Source organism: Schistocerca nitens, chromosome 2, assembly GCF_023898315.1.
Source record: "Schistocerca nitens isolate TAMUIC-IGC-003100 chromosome 2, iqSchNite1.1, whole genome shotgun sequence".
Classification (NCBI taxonomy): domain Eukaryota; kingdom Metazoa; phylum Arthropoda; class Insecta; order Orthoptera; family Acrididae; genus Schistocerca; species Schistocerca nitens.
This window is the reverse complement of record NC_064615.1, coordinates 1,175,204,733-1,175,225,228: the sequence shown is the minus strand read 5'-3', so window position 1 is coordinate 1,175,225,228 and position 20,496 is coordinate 1,175,204,733. Positions and strand designations below refer to the sequence as shown.

The 20,496-nt window shown below is 45.5% G+C and overlaps 1 protein-coding gene across 7 annotated transcripts in view; it reads right to left on the bottom strand.

The window, feature by feature from the left end:
- LOC126237512 (farnesol dehydrogenase-like) overlaps window positions 1-20,496 on the bottom strand; it is a 269,788-nt gene that overhangs the window by 134,396 nt on the left and 114,896 nt on the right. For 3 of the 7 annotated variants that reach the window (XM_049947673.1, XM_049947676.1, XM_049947672.1), the window contains exon 3: window positions 14,413-14,542. The exons of the other annotated variants lie outside the window; for them this stretch is intronic. In XM_049947673.1, coding sequence (XP_049803630.1) covers window positions 14,413-14,542 — 130 coding nt within the window. The remainder of the gene's footprint in view (window positions 1-14,412; window positions 14,543-20,496) is intronic. 7 annotated transcript variants of the gene reach the window in all.

Below are 20,496 nucleotides of genomic sequence, written 5' to 3'. Positions count from 1 at the left end.
GACACATTATTTTTTTAGCGCAACACAGTCTGACTTTCAATAATCCCTACAAAAGAATGGCCCTGACTAACAATAACCTATACCTTACATGAATCACTTACCTCACAAAAATCTTCGTTACTCAAACTACTGCAATACAGCGAGCGCGATATACTGCCAGTTGAATAAAAGATTCTGACTACTGGCGGCACTAACTACTGATAGGCATTGTTAGCAAATGAAAGATTTTGATGGAGAACAAACAATGTATTTACCTTAATAGTGTTCAAAAGTCATAATATATATATATCTGTTCATGACATCCAGTCTTACAAATTTCCTTTTTCTGACGGACACGCGTCCGGACCAGACAGAAGAGAAGACAACTAAACTACCGGCCTTTAAAATTGCTACACCAAGATGAAATGCAGACAATAAACGGGTATTCATTGGACAAGTATATTATACTAGAACTGACATGTGATTACATTTTCACGCAATTTGGGTGCAAATAATTGAGGACGTAGGTTGCAAGTGCTACTCTGAGATGAAGAGGTTAGCACAGGAAAGGAATTCGTGGCGGGCCGCATCAAACAAGTCAGTAGACTGATGACAAAAAAAGAAAAAAAAAAGATCTTGAGAAATCAGTACCCAGAACAACCACCTCTGGCCGTAATAACGATCTTGATACGCCTTGGCATTGAGTCAAACAGACCTTGGATGGCGTGTGCTTATTCTGATCAACAATAAACTGACACAATATTTTTTAGCGCAACACAGTCTGACTGCCCATGCAGCTTCAACATGATACCACAGTTCATCAGGAGTAGTGACTGGCGTATTGTGACGAGCGAGTTGCTCTGCCACCATTGTCCAGACGTTTTCAATTGATGAGAGATCTGGAGAATATGCTGTCCAGGTCAGCAGACGAACATTTTCTGTCTCCAGAAAGGCCCGTACAGGACCTGCAACATGCGGTCGTGGATTATCCTGCTGAAATGTAGGGTTTCACAGGGAACGAATGAAGGGAGACCCACGGGTCGAAACACATCTGAAATGTAACTTCCACTGTTCAAAGTCAATGCGAACAAGAGGTGACCGAGACGTGTAACCAATGGCACCCCATACCATCACGCCGGGTGATACGCCAGTATGGCGATGACGAATACACGTTTCCAATGTGCGTTCATCGCGATGTCACCAAACACGGATGCGACCATCATAATGCTGTAAACAGAACCTGGTTTCATCCGAAAAAATGACCCTTTGCCATTCGTACACCCAGCTTCGTCGTTGAGTACACCATCGCAGGTACTCCTGTCTGTGCTGCAGCGTCAAGGGTAACCGCAGCCACGGTCACCGAACTGATAGTCCATGCTGCTGCAAACGTCGTCGAACTGTTCGTGCAGATGGTTGTTGTCTTGCAAACGTCCCCACCTGTTGAGTCAGGGATCGAGACGTGGCTGCACGATCCGTTACAGCCATAGCGGATAAGGTGCCTTTCATCTCGACTGCTAGTGATACGAGGCCGTTGGGATCCAGCACGGCGTTCCGTATTACCCTCCTGAACCCACCGATTCCATATTCTGCTAACAGTCATTGGGTCTCGACCAACGCGAGCAGCAATGTCGCGATACGATAAACCTCAATCGCGAAGGCTACAATCCGACCTTTATCAAAGTCGGAAACGTGATGGTACGCATTTCTCCTCCTTACACGAGGCATGACAACAACGTTTCACCAGGCAACGCCGGTCAACTGCTGTTTGTGTATGAGAAATCGGTTGGAAACTTTCCTCATGTCAGCACGTTTTAGGTGCATATCACAGCATCTTCTTCCCCTCGGTTAAATTTCGTATCTGTAGCACGTCATCTTCGTGGTGTAGCAGTAGTGTGTAAACAGGGACTTGGAGAAAGGTCAATAAAATACGCCATAGAGAAACGGTCACGAATTGAAAATTAAATGGCCTTCGCCATTTTGTTACCACGGATAAAAAGTAAAACGAGGTCGACAGCCCGCGCGTCCTTCGCTAAAACGGCCGACAACTCATATGCCAAACACAGACGAGAACGGAAGCGGTTAAAAAAGGTCATTCCATCAGGATATGACGGACCTTCAGAGGTTAAGCACAATGAGTACAAGTTCGTGGAGGAGCACCAAATGGCGATGGCAAAGAAGACAGTAGCCGATACGCAACCTAGCTAAATGATCGCATGGCGAGACGGCTGAGAGGCTTAACAACCAAGAACTTGTCCCCATGAAGGGAGGACAAGTGGTGACACTAAAGTGACGCCACCTGCTGACAGACAGCAACACAAGGCTCATCAGAAGGAATGTGAGAACTAGCTGGCTGAGGGACGCGGAGTGCAGCCTTGGCAGCAGCGTCAGCGGACTCGTTTCCTGGCAGACCTATGTGACTAGGAACCCAGATAAGAATCAGTGGCTCCATCAAGAGCGAGCAAGTGACAGCATTCCTGGACCCGTCGCACTGAGGTATGCACGGTGTACAGCACACAGAGACTTTGAAGGGCACTGAGAGAGTTGGAGCGGATGACGCAATTGAAAAGCCTGTATCGCTGGATGTATTGTGTGGCCTGATACAGGTCGAAGAGTTTTGCTCTAAATACTGAGCAGTGTTCTGGAAGCTGATAACGAAAACTATCGGTACCAATGACGAAGGCACACCGACAGTCCGAGAGCCATCAGTGTACACAAAGGAACTATCATGAAGTTTGTTCGAAGGTCGTGAAACTGAAGGCAAAAAAGCGTGGCTGGAGTAGTGTCCTAAAGAAGCGAATGAAGTCCAAATTAAGCACGGGTCGCCTCATGAAGTCAAATGGTGAAAATTTACACCCGCCAGGAAAGTTACAGGTAGTGTGAAGTTAAGCTGTTGGAGCAAGAGATGAAAGCGAGCTCCAGGAGGTAACAGGGAAGAGAGACGTGCCCCACACTGGCGATCAAAGGAATCGTCGAAGAAGAAGGCATAGGATGGAGGCCACTCATGGCAGACGAATGACATGCCTATCTACTGAAGGAGAAAGTCACTGGAGCAGGACAGCGGTAGTTCAGCAGCTTCTGCATGCAGACCCTCAACTGGGCTAGTGTAAAAGGCGCCAGTTGCCAAACAGATGCCACAATGGTGTACGGTATTGAGAGGGCGTAAAAGGGACGGACGTGAAGATGCATAAACGAAACACCCGCAGTCTAGTTTCGAATCGACAAGGATTGGTACAAATGGAGGAGGGTGGTTCGATCTGCTACCCAGGAAGTACCACTCAGAACACGTAGGACGTTGAGGGGCCTCGTACTGTGGACTGTCAGGTAAGACACGTGGGAGGACTAAGCAAGTCTACTATTGAGCATGAGCCCCAGTAATTTCGTAGGTTCAACAACCGGAAGAGCAAATGGCCCAAGATGTAAGGACAGCGGAAGAAACCAATTGCTCCGCCACTAATTCATACAAACGGTTTCGTCAGTGGAGAAACGAAAGCCAGTGCCAATGAGCCATGAATAAAGACGATAGAGACATCGATTAAGACGCCGCTCAATGAGCCAGGTCCGTGGAGAACTGCAACAGATCCCAAAATCCGTCGACAAAAAGGCAGACAGAGAGTCCCAGCTGGAGACAGGTTATAACAGGGTTAATTGTGATAGCGAAGGGGGCTATGCTCAGGACGGAACACTGAGGCACTCCACTTTCCTGGATAATGCTACCCACCAAGTCAGAACCCACACATATCTTGAATGCTTGTTCTTTTAAAAATTCCTGAAGGAAACGAGGCAGGCGGCCACAGAATCCCCACCACTCCTCCAGCATGTGTCGTAGGCTTTCTCCAAATCGAAAAACACGACCACAGTCTGGGATTTCTGCAGAAAACCATTCATGACATAGGCGGACGAAGTGATGGAATCGTCAACTGCAGAACGGCACACTCGAAATTCACATTGTGCAGTGGTTAGTAAATTGCGAAGCTTGAGCCACCATATCAGTCAAGCATGAATCACATGTTCTATCACACTGCAAGCACAGCTGGTGACAGAAATGGAGCTGTAACTGGAACGAAAGTGTTTGTCCTTAATGGACTTAAGTGTGGATATCACAGTGGCTTCAGGCCAGCGTCTCGAAACGTGCCCACTGCCCAGATGCGGTTGCATGTATGAAGCACGTAGTGCTTGGCCACAAGAAAAAGGTGCTGCAGCATCTGAATGTGAACATCGTCTGGCCCTGGGGTGCAGGATCGGGATGAGGAGAGACCATGATCTAGCAACCTCATAGTGAAGGAGACATTGTAGCACCCACAAGTCTGAGACAGGAAGGGTATCGCCCGAGCCGCCTCTGCTCGATTCCGATGGAGGAAGGCTGGGTGACAGTAGTAGTAGTTCGAAATCTCCGCAAAATGGCAGCAACAGATTTATGATGACATCGGCTGCTACCGTCAGGCTGGGAATTGGGGAATGGATGTTGGTCCCAGGGTGCCATTGGTGGTAGGGCCACACAACGGATGAGAGAGTGGGACTGTTAAAAGAACTAGTGAATGAAATCCAGCTAACTTTTTTGCTGTCCAAAAGAATGCAACGACACTGTACATGCAACTGCTTTTAACGAATGCTCTTTGCTCTCGTAGGGTGATGGATAAAAACGCGGAGAGCACGTTTCTGCGCGCGAATATCGTAGCATCACGCCTCAGTCCACCAAGGGACCGGAATACGGCGTGGTAAAGAGAAAGCGCGAGAATGGAACGTTTTGCGGTGACAAAGATAATGTCCATAAAAATATTCTAACTGGTCGTCATAACTGGGGAGATGTTCGACCGAGGTCGCCAGAGAGGAGTGAACCTTCTAATCAGTCTGAGTAAGCTGCCTTTTGGCTGTGCACGTAGCTGGGTTAGGAACCAGCAAGTGGATAGCACATCAGTATGTGTCAGACAGAGCGGAGCGCTCGAGACGATGGGCAAGCTGGGCAATGCAGAAGTGTAGGTCCAAATCGGAACAGGTGTGCGTGGAGTCTGGAAGGAGCGTGGGTGCTCCTGTGTTAAGGAAGAGGAGGTTAAGTTGACTGAGAAAGTCAACCAAGATGGCACCTCTTGGACAGGTTCTGGGAGAAACCCAAAGGCGATTATGTGCATTAAAGCCACCAAGCTGCAGAAAGGTGTGAAGTGGCTGCCCAACAAGCTGGAGTAAGTTTGCCCTGGTGATCTCGAACGATGGAGGGGTGTAACGGTACAAAGGGGAAAGGCCAAGTGAGGAAGGAAGAGGCGAACTGCAACAGATTGAAGGTGGGTAGTCAGAGATATGGGTTGACTATGAACATCATCCCTTATGAGCAGCTTAACTTCCCCATGAGATGGAATGCCTTCCTTTTGGGGGAAAATGAAGAGAGCGGATGGGAAGGTCATAACGGACTGGGAAGAATGCGAGAGCTCAAAGCGGTCGAGAGGACGCAATTTTGTTCCCTCAAAGCTTCGGTTCTAAGGGCAGCTGTGAATCCCCTTTGTTTTAACGAAAGCCAAAAAACGTTCCACTGGAGGAGAGTCATAACAATGAAAGTGGAAGAGGCAAAAAATGACGGTGTCACCTCGGTGGATGCTGAATGCCAGCATTCGAAGACTCACTGCTACAAGGCGCAAATGCTGGAGGATCTCGCTCCATGAGATCTATAGAACTGTCGGCATTCTCCCTCTGTCGATCTTCGGAGCCCATGGCAGAAAAAAGGTTGGCGTTGCGCACTGGCACACGAAGTTCAGCTAGGCGAGGCTATCACGTGGTCACACCACCTAAGAGGAGACTGTTCGCCTTTGTTGGGCTTCGTCGAGCTTTTCCGGATAGCAGAGAAAAACTCAGGTGTTGGTTGGCTCGAGGGATGTAGGAAGTCTTCATGGGAGTATTCCTTCTGTAGTATTCCTTCTGTCCTTCCCGGCCTGCCGCTTGTGTAGTTGGTGACTTCGCCCCATGGCTTGTTGCACAGCTGTACGAGGGCACGGCGGTGCTGCCTTGACACTGAGGCAATTTCACAACCTCAGAGCTGAATTTGAGGTCACACATCTGCATGGCCATGTCCTTCATGGAGCGAGACGTAGCAAGAACAGTACTGTAAGTGCCAGGGTTTGCGACTAGCCGATAACTTGCGAGCGACCAGGTAAGGAGGAACTTTTTCTTTTGCCCAGATCTCCTGGACAGCCCACTCATCGAGATACATGGAACAGTCTCGAGAGAAGGCGGCATAGCCGCCATTGCAGTTGACAGAGAGGCGAGGAGGCGGACAATCGCCCCCACAATCGCCATCCCTACCACAGGTTACACATTTATCAGGTGTCGACAAAACATCCGAGACATGTTGAAACGATGACACTGGTAGCAGCGCATCGCGTTCGGAATGTACAGTCACACAGTGATAACTTCATAGCCTACTTTTATCTTGGACAGAAGCACCAATATCAAAACTTAGAAAAAGAATGCGCGTGGGCCCTAAGGATGCATCTACGTTTTCATCACACAATGGACTGCAGTGACAACCTGACCAGAGAGGTAAGTTAGGATTTCTGCCTCAATGAGACCATCGGGCAGCCTAGTGCAAATAACACCATGGGAAGAATTCAGAGTTCTGTGGGCCTCGACGTCAACAGAATAGCCATGGAGAAGTGAAGCAGTTAGCAGTTGAGCTTGGGAATCAGTACTATCGAAACGCAAAGGGGCATTGCATAAATGGGAGCAGGCTTTCACAGGGCGGCAACTGCATCAGTACTTTCTGAATATGAGATGGATTTACCATTTCAAAGGACTGACCATCTTCAGTATGAAAGCGCGAGCAACTGTGGTGCAGCTGGGAGGGTATATGAATCATTCCGTTTGGTAGACACTGACTACGAAGAGGAATTGTAGGAAAATCCCCTATGACTACCAGCATTTTCGATGGGATGCTGTTTCCAACTGCTGGACCCCATCTCAGAGGGTGGCTCACCCACCTTAGGTGATTGTTCACATCACAGGTCACACCTCCCAAAGCTCAGGCAATCACCCCCTCGCCTGGGCTTGCCATATCAGCGGTATGTGTGAACCCTACCTGTCGATCTGGGGCTGGGAATTACGCGTTACCATGTTACCTGTTATGCAACAGGTACATGGCCCACCCTTCAAGAGAACACAAGGAGGAAGAAGAAAAAGAGGAACCTCAAACGCTGAAGCGGTGGAAGTACAGGAGACGATGAACGAAGAAAGAAAAAAGAAATGGGAAAGAGTGGTGAGACTGTTCTGATGTCAGCCACTGAAAATGCGGAACATATTCCGGAAAACAACCCAAGCACGTTGCCCAAGGGAGAGGGGAAAGAACAGCAAGTGGACAGAGGTGCAGCACGGAAGGGGAGAGACGCTACAAACGCTGGAACCCGCAGTAACCAAGCACGATCTTGCCAAAGAGCGGCGAGCCCCCCTGGGGGGAGGGTTGGTGGTGGCGACAGTGCCCCATCAGTCCTAGTGCAGAGCAGGTAATGGGGAAGGTGTTCACCCCAAGCCAGCGTATATGGTCCTCCTCCCAAAAATGTTCAGATGTGTGTGAAATCGTACGGGACTTAACTGCTAAGGCCATCAGCCCTTAAGCTTACACACTACTTAACCTAAATTATCCTAAGGACAAACACACACACCCATGCCAGAGGAGGACTCGAACCCCCGCCGGGACCAGCCGCAGAGTCCACGACTGCAGCGCCCCAAACCGCTCTGCTAATACCGCGCGGCCCTCCTCCCAGAGTGTAGCCAGTGAAGGAAGGGCTGCACAGCCAGAAGAATCAGCATTAAATGATCCACGTAGAACTGAAGAGATTGCCATACAGCTACGAGCAGTTTTTTTGAAGCTTAAAGAATTTCATATTCAAAAGCATGTGCTCTGACACCACCCAGCCTAAACAGCGGCTGTGGGCTCTCCCTGTGGGAGCCAACCAGCTACATTCAGAACTGTCTGGCTCGGTGGCCCCATTGACAGGAGTTCTGATGCTCCAGGAACAAAAGCTTGCACAGGCAGGCAACAGCTAATGTATCAGAAGTGTGATTCCTGTGTTGTCTGCGAGCTCAGCCAGATGGGTACTGAACAGCCCCACCACACATCCTGGCTACACATGCTGATGACCAAGCCAGGCTTTGGGTGGTGGCTAGGGTGGGGAAGGAAGAGGGGCAGGAGGTATGAGAAGGATCTACACCTTAGTTCCTACAGAGGGAGTTCTTTCCCAAATGGGTCGCAGTAAAGAGAGAAAATTTAGAAGTGAAACCCCAAAGGGATACCACAAAACGCCGTAAAGAGGAGATCAACTACAAAAACAAGAGGAACAAAAACCGTAAGTAATACAAAAAACCAGGTGGGTAGCCAGATCGACGTAAGTATGAACACAGAGTGGAAGGCAGAGAGGAAGAAGGGGGCACACAGAGGGAGCAGCACAGGGAAAGAAATGCAGCTTGGGAAGGAAGAATGGGCCCCAGCATCTTGGCCCCATGTGTGCCACACACGAACTCAAGAACGAGCCGTAAAGACGATTGGGGGGGGGGGGGAAGACTAGTCTTGACAGGAATCCCTCTCCCATTTGGCGGAACCCTACCTTCTCTCAAACAGTAGAACGATGCCATCTTTCAGTAAGTGCTTATCGCAATGAATTAACTCTTCATAATTTTCTGGAATATAAAAAAATAAATACATCAGTTAAGTAAAACCTTATATGCGGAAAGAAGGTAACGTGGTTAAATTTTTGCTGTAGATTAGCGAAAGAAAGTATTAGTAGTAGTAGTAGGGATAGTAGTAGTAGTAGTACTGAATTATGACACAAAATCAACAAATTCAGGACCAAACTATCTGGCTACACTCCTACGATGGAAGCACCTTGGCTAGAACAATTCGCTGGTAGAATTTCTCTTGCTTCATTGCGTCCTCGACTGCGTACATATCCACTTGTCCACCACTACGATGATGAATGCCTTGTTTCTCCTTTTACTTTCGTGGAACTGAAGACGGCAATTCACTCAGCCACAGGCAGCTCTCCAGGCATTTGATAATGTTCACTATGCTATGGTATGGTGTTACAACATGCAATATTCCTCCTCTTGCATATACACAATCAACTTGGGGGCCCTAAAGATCCTGGCAAAGACTGAAGAACACACATAACAGTCCCAGTCCTGAAAAGAGGCAATGATATTTCTGAGCCAACTTCGTACCGACCCGTTGCTCTTTCCTCTTGCATTGGGAAGACTTTGGAACGATTAGTTAAACAACAATTGGAGTGACGGCTGGAATAGCACAATCTCTGGGCTACTTCCTAATTTGGATTGAAAAGGGAAAAGGCACAATTGACCACAGCTATGTTTGTGGATATCGAGGGAGCACATGACAATGTAAACGTAGATATTTTGCTCCACAAATGGAGCGCTAGGTATGTCAGAAGAAATGGTTTTTGACATGAATATTTTCATCACGTTGCTTGATTAACTGATGGCCCATCGCACTGTCTCAACTCGAATTTAACAAGGAGCAATTATCAGTACTTCGTCATATGCTGCGTACGCCATGGCTATGGAAAAGCTCTTCCCACGTCGACTAAAATACTTCAGTATGCAGACAGTATGTGATTATTTCTCGCTCCACTTCTTTTACAGACCTTAAAGCTGTATTTTTCTGTGCCACGATCCGTGTGAACAGCTGGCTGAGAGTGCACGTTACAAAAGCACCCACTGGTGAGTCACCTTTCGTTGTATTTTCCAAGCGTTGATTTCCACAGATTCCCGACAGAATTATCCTAGACTCTGAATGTTACTCAGTGTCATCGCAGGCTCTACTATTGGGCGTCGTCTAATTGATTCCCGGTTGTCATGCGTCCCTCACATGCACTAAGAGACTGCAAAAACTTACTTACTTACTTACTTACTCACTGGTCATGCCGGACTCGAGAGTCCATTACTGCAGCAACGTATTTTCGCCATCTGTCCTGTCTTGGGCTATTTCCTTCCATTCACCTTCAATACATAGGCTTCTCAAATCAGCCTCCACATTGTCCTCCCATCTACGCCTCGGTCTCCCCACAGGACGTTTTCCCTCTAGGTGCCCTACCAGTACTCTGCGCGCTGCCCTGCCCTCATCCATTAGAGCTACGTGCCCCGCCCATCGCAGCCTACGTCAGGGATTGAATAGAGTCCACGAACCTCTTCGTTATGCAGTTTTCGCCACTCTTCGCTAACTTCATCCTTTTTTGCTCCAAAAATTTTCCTCAAAATTTTGTTTTCAAATACTCTAAACGGCTTTTCATTTTGCACAGTGAGAGACCAAGTCTCACATCCATACAGCATAACTGGTAGAATAACAGTTCTGTATACTCTAATCTTTAAATTCCTAGACAATATCGGTGATGAAAATAATCTATTCAGTGAGAAGTAGCACGCATTTCCCACCCTTAATTTCTTCTGCAGTTCTGCTTCAATCTCATTTCTCGAAGTGATGTCCACGCCTAGATACTTAAATGTGTTCACTTTTTCAAACTGCCTGTCTCCAACTCTTAACATTTCCTGATCTACTGCTGTTGGCATTCTAGTAGTAACCAGGTATTTACTTTTGTCTTCACTTATCCTTAGACCTACATCTTCACTAGGCTTGATTAACGCATTCGCATTTGCTGTTACAGATTCTTTCCTATCGCTAATGATGCTTAGATCATCTGCATACCTTAATATCTTAATATTTCCATTTAACTCCACACCCTCTGAATTATCTGCTGCCATTCGTACAATATATTCTAGAACTAAATTAAAAAGTAGCGGAGACAGGGCATCTCCCTGCTAAAGTCCGTTCTTTATTACAAATTCTTCTGACTCCAATTTCCCTATTCTACCTTTCGTGTTTTTCAAACTCGCTTCTATAAGTCTAAGATACTTCTTTGGTAATCCAAGTTCCAAAAGAATTCTGTACAATTTTGATTGCAACAGAGACTACAAAAAAGCATTAAATATTGTCCAATCAGTCTCCCGAGTTTGGAGATCTCATCCAACCCATTTATTAACGTCCTATAAAACCTTACTTCGAATAAGACTTAAGTACAGTAGTGTGGTGTTCCATATTGGGCGAAAGGACATTCTCAGAAAATTGGACAAATTTGAGTTTAGATGTATTCGTCACTGCTTAGTCACTATGGTCTCTGCCTTATACAACACCCTGTTAGTTGAAGCCTGTGAAATGCTTTTACATAACAGAAGGAAATTGCTGGTGGACCAATTTCTACCCAACAGGATGTCCTTTTTAAATCATCCTTTGCGTTCCAAACTGGAGGCCCTTGACTATTTGGCGGAATAGCGACTCTCCGCCAGCCTCCCCCGGCTCTAGTGATTAGCTATAGAACATGGGGTCACCTGCCAACAAAAAACCTCAGCACAAGATCACTTCCTATTTGCACGCACCATCATTCAGTCGTGTCTCATGAAGTGTTTATACATTTAGAAAGCCTGTCACCAACGGAAAATTCACTCATCTATGGTGACAGAATGACCAGAAAAGGCCGGACTGGTTGCACACTTATATTCTGATGGCCCCAAATTAAGTTAGGGAGAAAATGCGGGATGTGCCTTTTTCCACAAATACGGTCTCAAAAATGTTCGAACAGACACAGGAAACTTCGACTTCTTTTCTGCGGAAGCTGTAGCCATACTAAGAGCTTTGAAATATGTCAACTCCCTTCACTTTTTCAAGGCCTTTATTTCATTGTGTTAGACAACATCAATGCTACAATATTTTACCGACGCCAGTTAATAGACGTTGGCTGCTGATATGATCGAAGTTCAGCCCTTCAGCATCAGCTGAGGTCTGAGTATGATCTGTTGAATCACCAAAAATGGTTGCCATATAATAAAATAACATCAAAACAAGGGGTGCAAGTGTTTCATTTTATTACGCACTGCAGTTACTCCGACACTGGTCTGAGACTGTAATAACACCATACAAAGTGACATTAATCACGTTGTCTCCACATGTGCAAACTATGAGAGACATAGCCAATCTTTTTTACAACAATTATACCGTCTGAAAGCGGAGGTACCTATGAGTGCAAACATTCTATTTTCTTTGAGTAATGCTCATATAAAAAAGAGGTTTTCAGATTGTTATAAGCTGCCAAGATATCTGTGTAACAGTAACATAGCACTGGGAACTATGTTAACTGTTAATATTTATTTTATATGTATATTCATTTTAATGTAGGCTCTGAACAGTTGTATATCTAATGCTCATATTACTTCGTTTTAAGTATTAACTTGTGTTGTTAATCGTTAATGTTGTATTTGTATCACTTCTGTCATCTATGTATGGGTTGAACTATGTGTCTCAGATACGTTCAGCTGGTTAAATGACCGTTAGCTGCCGGAAGGTAAACAAATAAACAATTTTTTCACTTCCACGGCTGCACGGAACGGGATCTCTGAAAAACAAATGAACAACAAAGGGCGTAGTAGCCACCAAGAGTTGAACTCGGCTACAAACAGCTGTGAGAGGCCAACAATATCTAGAGTCCACACATACCAGTAAAACTAGTAGCACCTAAACACGACGATTGGGTCGGCGTTAAAACATTGTGCATAAAATGAAAATAAAGAAAAAAATACTCGGCTGTAGACCCCGAAGCACCCCAGTAAAGCTTAAACTGTTCAACAGTTTTCCGTTAAGGCCGACGGTCCTTTCCTTCATGCTGATCTTTGACAGTACCATTTGCGACAGAGTCGCAGAGACTGCAGTTTTGCTGCTACTGCAACAGGCAACTATAAGGTCTTTTCTCTCTGTAGAGGGAATTACCTTTAAGATATTTAAGAAGAGCCGTCACTTATTACCTAAGTGGAAATTCCGTAGAGGTCTTCTGGATTCACCCATATCGCGCAGCCAGGCAGTTGTCTTGGGAGACACCAGCATCATCGGTGGCAGCGACACCGTGTCAGGCGGAGCTATTAACGAGGCACGGCAGCCACATGGATCGGCTGCGGTGGAACTTTCCGAAGCAATCAAGACAAAGGCTGCGCGCAAGTGACATTACGCACTGGGGAACTACTTAACAATACGTTATTAGCAGCACCTGCGCATGGTATTCGTCGCGAGCCGAGATGCGATTATAGCTTCTGCTTACAGAAAACCAAATCGTAGATTAAAGTCGCCTCAGTCGGAATATAACCATACTGTTCACAGTATCAAACTTCATTAACAGCACTCCTATACAAAATACATACTGAAGTGTACAGCTGTTGACAAAAGTGGTAGTTATGATGCGATCTTTGAGTCCACAACAGATTTTCATTGTCTACAGTAATAAAAAAAATAGTCGTCTTCAATCGTACATCTTCTATGAACCAGCCTTTTTGTCCTCACTTTTTTGCTTTGTTTTGCATGTTAAAATTCCCTGATGGAGACATATAAAATCAACATCACGTGGGTTTCCTCTTCATTCGAGATTCGTTTTTACACAATGTTAATATATCTTCGTGTTTGTACCACTTTGATTTCAATTGATCAATTACCTTTCTTCCCCGATTCGTAGAGTTTCTCCAACTGTATAATGGAAGTAAAGTAAAACCTGGATGTGAAATTTCTCCTCTCAAGTGGTCTCAAACAATTGCTTTCTCAAAGCTGGAGGGAAATCTCAACATACTTCTTCCGTTTCCTTACTACCGAACTTGACCGAAAGTATCTGGATACCGGTATGCAGTCAGGAACTGAACATCGGTTGTCACGAGAGGCTGACCCGCCATTACTGCAGGAGGCGGAGTGTGTGGTGTTGGCAGCAGTGGGCAGGAACAGCACAGTGGTTCAGTCAGGAGAGCTCAGCACACTTGGTGTTGCCAGCAAGAAGCTACGGGAAAACGAGAGTGTAGAATGGGTCTCTCATGGCTCACCAAGCCCAAAGAAGGTGTGAATGCACCGCGCGAATCGAACAACATCCCAACGTAGGACTTTCCTGACAGTTTCGCTAACGTTCTGTGCTTTCTAGTGAAGTGGGGGAAGGCTAAGTGAAAAAGTTGAATCTTTAAAACGACCATCTTAACTCTTCTCCGTTCTGATTAGTCCAGTCCTGAAATTTTTAGTCACGAGATGGCTCTTGCGGACGCCTATTTCACTGACAACGCACGAATAATATTAATTTTCTTTAAGATAGCTTAAACTTTAACAGCATATAAAATGAACAGTTTTCACATTGCTATCCTAAAACGAGATGACTGGTAAAAACTGGTTTCTGTGTTCATGTTTCCTTCCTAAACAAACACTTAATAGGATGCAGCGTGGAATGTATTATCTGCTTCGAAGGTATGTCTCAGTAAGACTTACTTTAATAGGTATTCTACGTAGTGTCCCTTCCAAAAGAAACGTAATAGTTAATTGGTACGTGCAGTCCTCTACGTGCCTGTTAAGTGGCGACGCGCTGTCAGAGAACCCACCTGCTGATGTGGATGATGAAGCCGTCGTCGACGCCCCTCCTCAGCATGTCCTGCACGGCCTCCCTGGTGCAGATGCTCAGGCCCAGCACGTTCACGTCCAGCTGCCGCCTCCAGGCGTCCGTGGGGGCGGCTGTCCACAACACACGTACAACAGTCAGCAGACGCCGGCACCACACCAAAGTACACGACTCATTCAAAGTGACTGACACGTCACCCCAAATAATGGTCACGCTTTACCTTGTAAGTAAACTGGAGAAGCCCCTACTGTGATTTCACTTAGCACTAGACCAACGCTTATTAACGGAAATAACATCACATAGGATATTAAACGAAATTTGTAATTGGACTGAGGCTTTTTTGGTAGTGAGAATACAGCATGCTATCCTGGATTTAAAGCCGTCAGCAGGTGCATGAGGAAATGCAGGTGTGTCCCACGTATGTATGTTGGGACCCTTACTGCTCATGTTTACTACTGACCTCAAACATAACAACAACAACAATAAGAAGAATAAAAGCAGAGTTTTTGGAGATGATGCACTTTTCTGTAATGAAGTTGCTGAAGTATTTAGGTAGACCTCGATAACATTTTAAACTGGCGCAGACAAATTCAAAATCGCCCCGTTCAAGAAACACAAGAAAGGAGTATCGTTTGAGCACAATGTCACTGAGTCACAAATGGAGTCAACTCACGCATATCGAGTACCGTACCTAGATGTATCATTTTTTGGGGACATACGTAAGTTCGTAAATCCTCTGTCATCGATTCAATGGTTCAAATGGCTCTGAGCATTATGGGACTCAACTGCTGAGGTCATTAGTCCCCTAGAACTTAGAACTAGTTAAACCTAACTAACCTAAGGACATCACAAACATCCATGCCCGAGGCAGGATTCGAACCTGCGACCGTAGCGGTCTTGCGGTTCCAGACTGCAGCGCCTTTAACCGCACGGCCACTTCGGCCGGCTCATCGATTCATATAACTGGTAATAAATATCCATATACAATGACTGAATACTTGTAAGCAAAGAGGATACACACTGACAGGATCAAATATGAGTCACTCTTTTATGAAGGAGCACACTATGCAAAACTGCATGTGTTTCAGCAATTGAAATGGATCTGAGTTAATCATCAAACAAGAACAACCTTGATACTCAGTGCAGTACACAATGAATTTACTAACGCCATAAATTATTTTGACCCTATCAATGAAACTTAAGGTCGGTACTTTCCACAATATTTATCATTTGAAATGTTTAAATGTATCTAATGATATCTAATGATAGCCTCTAATTTGAAAAGAGCTCTACGATTTATTACGAAAGATATTTGTAACTGTTGAACGGAATGGACAGTGTCTTGAAAGGAGGATATAAGATGAACATCAACAAAAGCAAAACGAGGATAATGGATTGTAGTCAAATTAAGTCGGGTGATGCTGAGGGAATTAGATTAGGAAATGAGATACTTAAAGTAGTAAAGGAGTTTTGCTATTTAGGGAGTAAAATAACCGATGATGGTCGAAGTAGAGAGGACATAAAATGTAGACTGGCAATGGCAAGGAAAGCGTTTCTGAAGAAGGAGGTATTGAATAGGATTGGGGAGAAGAGAAGTTTGTGGCACAACTTGACTAGAAGAAGGGATCGGTTGGTAGGACATGTTTTGAGGCATCAAGGGATCACAAATTTGGCATTGGAGGGCAGCATGGAGGGTAAAAATCGTAGAGGGAGACCAAGAGATCAATACACTAAGCAGATTCAGAAGGATGTAGGTTGCAGTAGGTACTGGGAGATGAAGAAGCTTGCACAGGATAGAGTAGCATGGAGAGCTGCATCAAACCAGTCTCAGGACTGAAGACCACAACAACAACAACAACATTTGTAACTGCGAAGCGTTCAAACCAATCATGACATGAATGTTACAATGACATACTTTCCAATGAGATTTGCAAAAGTAAGACTGTCAATTGCTCAATTACTCACTGGGGTGTGGTTACTAAATAATCTCGTATCTGACTCTGTGAAATATACCGTAAAAGGGCTATACGACGAGAGTAACTGTATCTGAAAAAAGAACCTCGTAATCACAAAGACCCGAAGATGCACTGATGAAAATGAGACAGTGAAACGTATCATGAATCTGAAATACGAACTCTTGTCCATCATACTATCCTGGAGCTATAATCAACGCTCACCACAATTTCAGTTCTAATACGAATAGAGAGTGGAGACACGGCGCCTCGCTGCCATGAAGCTGGCCAGTACAATTGGCCTGCTGAGGGCACGAACAATGCACCGCGGAAGAGTGATCCAGTTTAGAATGCAGCCCGCAAATCATGGTTTGTTCACCTCGATACCTCAAAATGATGTCTTTTTAAATCTGTGAAAAACTGGTGCTACAGCTCGTATTTTGTGCATACAGTACATGTAAAATTAAAATATTAGCATAATATGACAATAAAAATATACATTAATGGAACTTTAATAACATAATGCTCACTAACAAACAGAAAATGAACGAAAAACAAAGGTGAAAACGACGTGCAATAATAACTATCACTAGGAGTAATTGCAGACTCCGAATTTTATATTTTAATACTGCCACCAGCGAACTGCGTGAGTAATAATGATAGCAATGACTAACCAACTGACCGTATACCTCTCACAAAACAACTGCTGAACATGTAACGAAGTGTTCGGTGGAATAATAGGTGACGTCAGAACACGCAAGTGGAAATTGAATTAAATGATGAAATCAGGCACGCAACGAAAAGAAAACACGCACAGACACACGCACACACACACGCACAGACAGAGAGAGAGAGAGAGAGAGAGAGAGAGAGAGAGAGCAGACCAAAACCAGTACGAACTTTAATTTAACCCTACTAGAAATGGATTCACAATGCATTTCACGGGACCAGCGAAGAATCTGAGAATGTATATGTGCTGGGTGCATACCAGGTGGTACTAAACATATGGATGATGTATATAGTATAAGGGGGCGATCAAAAGATTTATGTTTGAGGGCACAACTGCAGTGTATATGCAACACATCACTACTCCGATGCGTTCATTTGAGCACTGACATGTAGGAAAGGGATTATTGTCGCATTTGTGTCTTTCCAACATGCGTGTGGTAAATTCAGAAACTTGAACTATGGCGATGTTATTACCAAATGCGTCGTCCAAAATAGAACCAACGTCCTATTATTCTGTTCTTAGCTGCCGAAGGACAAACATCGGTGGACGTCCATTAGAGAACGAAGAGTGTGCATGGGGCAGTATGTGTGTCAGAATCCACCACTGCGGAATGGTGCGACAGGTTCCGTGCGAAAAGGGGTGCCGCTGTTTCACGCTAATGCACGTCCTTTTGTCGCAAATGTCGTAACGCAGACATTACACCAACTGAATTGGGAGACTCTCGTGACCCGTTCTGTGGTCATCATCTCTCCCCATGCCATTACGACGCCTTCGGACCTTTAAGAAAGCCCTTGACGGGTTGACATTTCCTGTCAAGTAAAGATGTGCAGCAGGCAGTAACGGACTTCTTCGCGCAGTAGGACACGGAGGTTTCTTGAACTTGGTGCGTCGGTGGCACGATTGCCACAGGGCTCACGGCGATTTTGCCTGATTGACGTACTGATTCCGCACAGTACCGTCGTCAAACAGAAACGTTTTGATCGTCCCCTTAGACCTTTGCTTGATAAATGCCTCTTATAAGTAGGCAAGCATTCCTTCCCGATCTCAGGATGTTCACACGACCCGTTGAAGAAGAGGTAGGTTTGTAGGTCTTAGAGATGAAATTTTTTTCTGGACGACTTTTGCTGTGACCAAATGAAATGATTGTATAGCGCCGGCCTCTGTAGTCGAGCGGTTCTAGGCGCTTCAGTCCGGAACCACGCGGCTGCTACGGTCGCAGGTTCGAATCCTGCCTCGGGCATGGATGTGTGTGATGTCCTTAGGTTAGGTTTAAGTAGTTTTAAGACTTGGGGACTGATGACGACAGATGTTAAGTCCCATCGTGCTTAGAGCCATTTAAACCATATGGGGTACTATTGCCACTTACGGAAAGTCTCTCTTTTCAATACCACTTCGACAACATGGACATCGATGATATTATGATGAAGACACATTACGTTGTCGCAAAGCAGAGAAACTCCATACCGGCTGATCTGGTTCAAATGGCTCTGAGCACTATGGGACTTAACTACCGAGGTCATCAGTCCCCTAGAACTTAGAACTACTTAAACCTAACTAACCTAAGGACATCACACACATCCATGCCCGAGGCAGGATTCGAACCTGCGACCGTAGCGGTCGCGCGGTGCCAGACTGTAGCGCCTAGAACCGCACGGCCACTCCGGCCGGCAAAACGATGTCTGATCTAGAGGCAGTAATGCTAATCAGCAGACAACGAGCTGTGGAAACTGACCACATCAAGCACTATCATGTTGGTCTAAAAGCTCACAGATCCCGAAGAGTGACATACTGGATAGGCCAATATCAGTTCCTGAATGACGGCACTATAGATGTTGAAGTGGGTTCCCGACCTGGAATGCGCAGTTAGGTATTAATGCAAACTTTCATTAGCCAGCAAAGCTTTTCTAGCATGTTCTTTTATACACGAGGAGTTCGTTTACTTTCGAATTACAGAAACATTGGTTCGTGAAATAAAATTACGTTCTGCTCGAACGCCCAGGAAACTTTTATTGAAGCCGGCAGCTGTCGTGGAAACTTCACCGGCACATTTCACCACTCACGAAGGAAAGGTTCCAGATACTACGTATTCAGAATGTTTGCTATTATAGAGGACAATTAAATAAGCAAATAATCCTCATAAACATTTGTCCTCAAGCCGTTTCCCCGATACGACGTATTAAGACAGAATACAGGAACACCTTGCAACAGAATCCCCGAGGATCCAGACTGCAGACATGCTCTTAAGGACAAACACATGGCAAGATATTTTTCACATGGCCACCATTGGTCTGAAGGGAGACCTCAGCGCTTCACATCATCGATGCCCGCACACATTCCAAATGCGCTGACAACCATCCACAATGTGTTCTCAGAGTTAACAGACACTATCAACACGGCTGGAATACACAAACGCTTTTACAGATCCCCACACAAAAAAGCTGGTTCCAGCCGGATGACATGGAGGGCACCTAGTATCCACAATGATAAATTCACATGAGGTCAATTTTTGAATCTAATTTACGCGTCTGTTGCGTTGTTTCAAACTAGACGCACCCTTATAGATCACCAGTGTTGCCAGTGTTGCGAGTGCAGCTGTGTATACTCGTTCGTTGTATCGGCAAAACTATTTGTTTCCATACCGACAGTGTGTCTTTAATAGGGTCTTTCATTATTCATTGTCTGCTACTCGCCCGTTTTGTTTGTAAGACCTTCCATACTATGGAAATCAAAGTGAAGTCCGTGGCAGAGACTGCTTCCATTGTGTCAAATATTAGGGTTTCTGCCCACTCCATTCACATACGGGGCGGCAGGAGATTAATTTTTAATTCATGTGTGGACGCTGATCTGATCTCTGCGGTCCCTATGGGAACGAAAGGTATATGGCTAGATTCCACATTCGATAAAAGTTTTTTTTTTTTTTTTTTAATTCTGTATGCCGGCTTTCGCGGGATGGTTGGCGTCTACCTTCAAGAATCAGCCAGTTCAGGTTTTTCAGCATCTCAGTGGTGCCCTCCAGTGGCTGAAACAAATCTCTGACCATTCGCACGTGTGGGATGCGTCGGTCAGACGTATTACGTGTCCGCATCCACCAACGGCCATCGCGCTGGTGGCGGAATTGAACGCCCTATCATAAGAAATCCTCACCAACCTTGTGGCCAACATGGGAGCAGGTTGCCGCGTATGCATTGCCGTCCGCAGTTATCACACACCCTATGAAGAAGCGTGCCTCGTCATTCGTACTTTCATGTGAACCATCATGAACCGCGGAGACTTCAGCGTAACGATTCATTTCGAACCGAGGTAGCATTTCTGCTCGTCTCACTGCACTTGTCATTCAGTTACCTACTGTACTATAGTGTTGCAGTTCTTTCTATGTATGGTGCAA